This window comes from Erpetoichthys calabaricus, chromosome 3, assembly GCF_900747795.2.
Source record: "Erpetoichthys calabaricus chromosome 3, fErpCal1.3, whole genome shotgun sequence".
Taxonomy (NCBI): domain Eukaryota; kingdom Metazoa; phylum Chordata; class Cladistia; order Polypteriformes; family Polypteridae; genus Erpetoichthys; species Erpetoichthys calabaricus.
The window spans coordinates 240,171,869-240,179,455 of NC_041396.2; the positions used below are offsets into that span (position 1 = coordinate 240,171,869).

A 7,587-nucleotide genomic window follows, 5' to 3' on the forward strand; every position below is an offset into this window, starting at 1 on the left:
CAAACAGTAAGTTATTATCAGTGCATGAAAGATTACATCTAAAATAATTTCTGTAACATTTTTATGTTTTTTTCCAAATAAACATATTTTATTATGATAAAATTTTTCTTTTGTTACACAAGCATTAGAATATTTTTTCTATTTAACTACAAAGTTGTTTATCATCATAAACAATTAGATTTCTTTTAAACTGCACAACATACAGCATCATATTCTGTCAATTTTACACTCAGGAAATATTATAGATAATACAAATAAACTGATCTTTATATCGTGCCTTTCAAAGTAAACACCTTCATAAACAACAAGAAATGCACAAAAAGTACAGACTAGCGTATTCATACAAATAGAACAAAGACGGGCTTTTTTTGCTCACGGCCATGCCAAGAATCCATGATGAAAACTGAACAAGCAACTTTGTGCTGCCAAGTCAAACTTCTTTAACCACTAGATCATATTGCATTTTCTGTATTCAAACAAAATACAATCATGTATTCCCTTCAGATGTCCAGCATTTAACAGGTTGGCTCATTTACCATTTATTTACTCAATAAATAATTTGATACGTGAAGAATCTTTTTCAAAAATTCTCCCAAGCATAATAATTCTCAGAGCCTTCCTAAACCATTTGTAGAAGAATGCATAAACTATCGGATTAAATGCAGAGTTCAAATAACCAAACCAGACCAGTGCATCTATTAGCACTGGTGAGGTTATATAATCAGTAAAAGGATCCATGATGTTACAGACAAAAAAAGGGGACCAACATATTAGGAAAACTCCCATTACGATTCCTAGAGTTTTGGCAGCTTTTCTTTCTTTTTGCCTTGAAATTCCGCATTTGTTTTCTTCAGCAGCCTGAAACAGGTGTGTGATGTCTTTTATGGATTTAGCCTGTCTTCTTGCCACAAGATAAATCTTGAGATAAATAGCCAACATAACAAAGCCTGGGATGAAAAAAGACAGCATGGATGCCACCACTCCTGAAGGTTTGCTGAAGAACACAGTGCACCCTCCAGTGCATTTAATATTTTTGTAATGTTGATAGTCTGATCCTTTGATGTTCAGTTCAAAAAATATTAATCCAAAAGCGAAGACACCTGGAACCATCCAGCTGACAGTAATCATGATAAGCACAACAAGTGTAGTTATTTTGTTGCGGTATCTCAGTGGATCACAGACAGCAAAGTAGCGATCAATAGAAATAAAGGAAAGGTGAAAAATGGAAGCAGTACTGAGCATGATATCAGTACTAGTGTGAACGCTGCAGAAGAAGTCTCCCAGATACCAACAGCCCTCTACAGAGCGGACTGTACTGTAGGGCATTATTAATCCCCCAAGAAGAAAATCGCATACTGCCAGTGAAAGAATCAGGTAGTTTGTGGATGTGTGGAGCTGCCTGAAATGTGCTATGGAGGCAATGACCACCAGGTTCCCACACACTGTCACCATGATTGTAACAACCATGAATAAATACATGGGAAAGCGAACACTAAAAGGTCGGTTCTCTTTAATGCAGGACCCACTCAATGAGGGATAGCAGAGTGGAGCATCAGTAAGGTCACTGAAGTTGGTGCTCATCTCTTTCTTCAGGAATTTAAACCTAGGGGAATTTGAAAAGTGAATTAAAATATATCACATTTTGAATGGAATTTTCACTATTAAATTATTATGGTTTCTTACAATGCGTAATATAGTTAGGCATTACTTCTAATGCACTAAGAAGAGTCTAAGTAATAATAAATATTTGACAATATCTTTAAAATGTTGGTATTATAATTATTTTCCCAGTATTGTTTGATGTAATAGAAATACTGTTATTTTATGTTGGGAAATGATCTGTACATTGTGAATTGCAAATCTAGACAAAACGTATCGTACATTACAAAAAAGTAAACAAAGATAGTTTTAAAAATAAAAAAAGATATATCCATAGCATAACAACTAATTTTTTTTTATATACTATAACTCATCACTCATGCTATAATTGCATAAGTGATTTTAAAGCTAAATGTAATGTTTATATAAGGGATGTTCAAAAAGTTACTGCACTTTTGTATTTTCATTGGAAACAGTGAAGGCAGGAGGAGTAGTAATTGGGTATTAAAAAGTGGGTATGATGCTGGGAAACTTGCATCGCAAAGGAAAATGACTATATAGAAAAATTATGTAATTTGTTTTTGAAATTCTTAATAAAGAGTTAAAAAAATACTGAAAATTTTTTAACACCCCTCATGTATATACTGTACACAGTGTGTAAGGAAAGATAACAGGATGTGCTACAGATTTTGTCATTAGATTTAAATTAAACATGAAATGCAATATAAAGGTAATTTGCATTTTTATTTCAAAAGAAGGAAGATCATATAAAAATGCAATAAAATTTTATATGTCAGCTCTTTCCTTGGCTTACCAATTCCAATTTTTGGTCATATTTGCCAGTCAATAAATATTACTTATGCACTGTATATTAGTACACTATATATCTATTCTGAGTGGTAAAATGATATAGCAGTTACTTCTGAAAAATTATTATCAATTTAACCATCCATTATCCCACTACATTTTTACCTTTCAGGAGCTATCAATGAATGGGATGCCATTTCATGAAAGGGCACACTCGTGTTATTTGGGAGGTAAAATGACTACCATGCAGATGTAAGAAAAACTTATAAACCCCCTGCAGACAGTACCTGTCCTTTGATTCAAACCTGTCTATGGGGCTGTATGGCACCAGTATTAAATAATGAATATCCATGCTACAACTCAGACATTTCTAAATATACTTCTGTCCAAGTTTAAGAAGGTGAGGCAATGTCTCTTGGGCATTTATGTTATTGCTCTTGTAATTTAGTTCATAAATGGCTTTAGGTCTCAACGTGTGTGGATCAGCAGAGTGCCACATGGATTGTGTTATTCATCTGTTCACCCATTGTGTGTCTGTAAGGACATGTACGCATTCATTACCAGGCTGCCACCCCTGATTTGTCTGGAATGTTGGATGAAAATATTATGAGCGCTTGACGTGTGTATTTCCTGGGTAGCAAATTAGCACACTGTCTGATTTTTTTTATATACTATGTCCATGTTATTTCACCAGTTTAGTTGCAATCTATTTTCATCTGTTATTATACTGTGTGTTAACTAATGAGAAGTGATATAAAGAGAACTGTAAGCTTTTAAACAAAATATTGTTGAGTTCTGATATTTTCTTATTTAGATATCCTTTTATTGATAAGGTAAATTTCATTCCGAACATTGAATACTGAGAATGGACATAGGCCCTTGGTCAGACATTGCTGAAAGGACTAGCATGGCAGGTGTTCAGTCCAGGATATATAACATTGTAAAGGCCTTAAGACCTCCTCCTTACCACTTATGAAATAATCTGTGCAAACTTTTTCAAAATAAGTAGAATATGTGTTCAGTGCCTGGTTTGAAGTAAGAACATGCATTTTAAAAATCACATTTTTGATTATTATTTTTAATACTGGTAATCATAAATTAATGTTTGCTAATCAGGGCAGCATGATAGCACAGCATTACTGCTTCACAGATCTACTATCCTGTGTTCGAAATCCGGGCCTGGTTATCCTTGTAGAGTTCTCCCCATATTTCCATTGGTTTTCCTATGGGTACTCTGATTTTCCTCCCACATCCCTAGTGGTGTGCAAATTAAGATAACTGCTAATTCCAAAGTCCCCTGCATAAGTGTTCATGATGCTCGGTGATGAGCTGCCTCATCCCTGCCTTGTGTCCATATCTGACATTATAGGCACCAGCTCCTCCAACCTAGCAATGGATGAGAGACAAAATGGAAGTGTAGATCAAAGTATAGCGGTTTTTCAGGATTTCAACAGTACACTACGTGCTACCATTAGCCTTTTAGCACAGAATCAAAGATGAATCTAAAAAGAACACACTACAGATGGCTGGACAAAAAGGCAAATACTTAACTTACCATTTCTTAATTTACCTCCATCCACAATTAAAATCATTTTTCTCATACTTAATTTGATTCATTTTAATGTTATAGATGAACATTTGTGGGTCATAATCCTGCAGAAAGAAAAACCCATTATTGCTTTAATTTTAAACACAAAATGTAGTATTATCTAAGGGCAACTTATGTACAGTATATACAGTAAAGGATATAATTAAGAAAGATGCACAGAAAAATGTTTAAAGTATGCAACACAAGTACTATGCTACTACAGGCATTTATTGCCAAAAATATTGAAAATACAAACCAATGTTAAATCTTCACTAACATTCAGCTTTAGTGTTTAGTCCCATATAGCACCATGCTTCAAAATGGTATAAAAATGAAAAAAAAAATATGTACAATGCATTTCTTTTTCTTCATGGTAGACAAAAAAGACAACAGTTGTTCCCATTCATAACTGAGGCAATAGTTATACAAAGTCTAGAAACTGAAAGCCATTGTAGGACTTGTGGAGACATAAAACTTCAACTCCACCTGTTTCTCAAAAGGCTATTTTGGTAGGGTACTCAGGGAAAGGGCTCGATGGCAACTAAAAAATGTAAGCAGCTGAAACTTGCTAAAGTGCATTCGACTTTGGACTGGCACCAACTAAGGAAAAAATAGAACTCTTTGGCCACACACGCACCAGCAGGAGATCTGATGTTGAAAAATTGATATTCACAGAAAACAGCTCTCCATTTTTAATGTACACTATGACAGTATACCATACAAGGATGATTAATTTCATAGGCTGCCCTTTTCTAAGGTCAACAACATAAAGCATAATTAACTCTACTGGGTATATAGACATGTTTAATAAAAAATGCATTGCCTCTCATGGGAGGCTAACATGCCTTTTTAAGTGGTACTTCCCACTAGACTGGTCTGAACTGACAACAAAGTCAACAAGCTGCAGTGATCATTTCAGCTTGACAACTTAAACATCACTGATGAACTGTGCCTTACATTGAAAATGGTAATCCACAAGCACAGATCAATCATGTTTCAGAATTCCCACTAGGCAAATAAAACCAAGATTTAGCTTTTGTTCCTTGTAAGACCAAATATTGCTGACAGCATTCATAATACTTTTCTTTTGAAATTAATTTGAACATGTAATTGTGGTGAGTTCTATCATGTTATTAATTATTTTAATATATTAGTCTTTATCAACTATATACCTAAAATTTGAATTCCATTTTGCCTTTACATAAGTACATTACATAAGTACATACTTAAATTTCAACTATAGACAGTGTATGCTTAATGCTGCTAAATAAACTACACTATTAGAGCCATATGAGTAATAATATATGCCACACAATATAGGCATTACACTAACTGTGTAGCATTATTTTGTAAGTAAAACCAAGTTTACAAAATATACAAATAAAAATGTTCTTTAAAATATTTTCTGCCAGGTATTGAAGTTAGGATAATTGCATCACTTACCGAAATCAATTGTCTTCAAAATTATTTTGCTAATTCTTGTAATTAAAAAATACATAAATGTAGAAACACTTTACTGTATGCAAGACACATAGATATACTGTATATCTACCCACATACATACAAACATATATAAACACATCTTATCTTTGGTCCTGAGGGTAGTACAGCACTTTGTTATTAAGCTCATTCAGCTAATTTTTACCTTGGAGAAAACAAACAGCTTTTCATGGTCATCTCTTTAACTCCCTTTGGTCACTGGACTGCTGCTCATTAAGCTCTGGAAAAAAAAGGAAAAAAATAAGTCCAGTATGTACAGTCTATGCACAAAAAATACATGTCTAAATAAACACATTTAATACAACTGTGCATTTTTATTAGATTCTTTAATGGTGTCTCTTAATGTAAAAATCTGCTTGGATCCATTCCATTAGAAGAAACATGCAACAACTGAAGTAATTCACCAGACAGAGGTGTCTTTTTTAACACCAAAAACATGGATTTATGAAAAGTTTTCCTTTTAGTGACTGATGATGCACAGGCCTTGATAGGGAGAATTCTGATTGTTCTTGCAGAAATGTGCACTGAACACAGTGATTTCCTTGTGCATAATGATGTCAGGTAGCTTAGTTTTGTTAAATTAGGGACAGAAAATGTCACCATTCTCAGTGAAAGCAACCACAACTGAGTCACCACTCTTTTGCAGCACATATTAGCTAAAGAATTAATAGCAGATGTCTATTTTCTTTGTAAGAATTTTGACCACTTCAGCATTTTAAACATAGAATTTTAGGGGTGGGAAAAGATTTGGTGGAGAAGCTGCGGTAGCACTTTCTATTCTACTGTCTGATTTTGCTGCAACGAAGTTACTGCATTTCTGCAGCACTGTGTCTTTCCGTGAGCGTCACCAGAAGTACATATCACATCTGACGTGACAGAATTTCTGACACAGTTGAGAGGTAACTTTGCAGAGAGATTACATAGTTGTACTATACCTATTAAGGTGGCACAATATAAAGCCTGAGGAAGATTTCTGTTCAAAGGCAAAAGCAGTCCTGATTTCTATTGATGAGGATTCTTTACAATTTAAATGAGGTGCATTAAAGCAGCACATCCTGATAATTGACTTTTCGAGTCCTATTAATCAAAATCAGTATCTCAATATGGATGAGCTAACATTATTCATCCTCACAATGTGTGGGTCAACTCATACTTGACAGAGTGCAGCAGTCCTTCATGTGAACAAGATTATTTTAAAATTGAATTTTAAACAATGCAATTTCTCCAACTATTGGATATATGTCAGAGATAAACATTTATGTCTACACCAGTTACTTTAAATTTCTTTACTTAACTGCTTCATAAGTGTTTCATAGGCTATCAAAACCTAATTTATTTATTTTGTGTTAAATCCAATGGTGAAAATAAGAAAGACTTTTCCTTAATGCAAATAACAAAAAATGAGGTGTGTTTTTCAATAGCATCTGAAGAATTTGATGTCCCAGAGTGCTCTGCAGGGCTTCATTAAAAAATACTAGACTTTTATTTATAGTTTTTGGATGTTCAGTTTCAAACTGCTTGTAGTGATTGTTTTGTGATATTTTGTTAATACAGTAGAAGTGTTCCATTAAAGTTTGGGAGGAGGTTACGTTTGCCTACCACCACTGACTGATGCTGCCTGGTGTATGTGTCCTGGCTGAGGGTCTACAGCAGCAGATTTATTTTAAATATTGCCAATTGTAGTAACTGTTAAAGATCACTACCATATTTTCAAAGCTGCACTAACTTCTTATCATTGGCCATTGAATTTTAACATGTTTGATGAAAGTAAATGTAATCTGTCCATGTTATATGTGCAGTTTCTATCTTTGTAATTGCATTATTTAAAATGTCTTTGTGGACCTGGAGAAAGCATCTGACAGGTTGCTCTGAGAGGAGTTGTGGTATTGTATGAGGAAGTCGGAGAGGCAGAGAAGTATGTAAGAGCTGTACAGGATATGTATGAGGGATGTGTGACAGTGGTGAGGTCTGCAGTAGGAGTGACGAATGCATTCAACGTGGAGGTGGGATTACATCATGGATCGGCTCTGAGTCCTTTCTTATTTGCAATGGTGATGGACAGGTTGACAGATGAGATTAGACAGGAGTCCCCT

At 34.4% G+C, this 7,587-nt stretch overlaps 1 protein-coding gene across 1 annotated transcript; it reads right to left on the reverse strand.

Moving 5' to 3' along the window:
- Positions 1 to 239: 239 nt before the first annotated feature.
- On the reverse strand, positions 240 to 5,713 carry LOC114647566 (trace amine-associated receptor 1-like). The gene is made up of 3 exons (XM_028796186.2): positions 5,640 to 5,713; positions 3,962 to 4,059; positions 240 to 1,603 (listed from the first exon to the last, which is right to left on the reverse strand). Exon 3 carries the CDS (start codon positions 1,579 to 1,581, stop codon positions 544 to 546), a length of 1,038 nt encoding a protein of 345 aa, XP_028652019.1. The 5' UTR covers positions 1,582 to 1,603; positions 3,962 to 4,059; positions 5,640 to 5,713; the 3' UTR covers positions 240 to 543.
- Between the last annotated feature and the right edge of the window lie 1,874 nt (positions 5,714 to 7,587).

Bases quoted from the DNA above. Each gene is read 5' to 3' on its own strand.
- LOC114647566 (XM_028796186.2), bottom strand. From the start codon at position 1,581: ATGAGCACCAACTTCAGTGACCTTACTGATGCTCCACTCTGCTATCCC.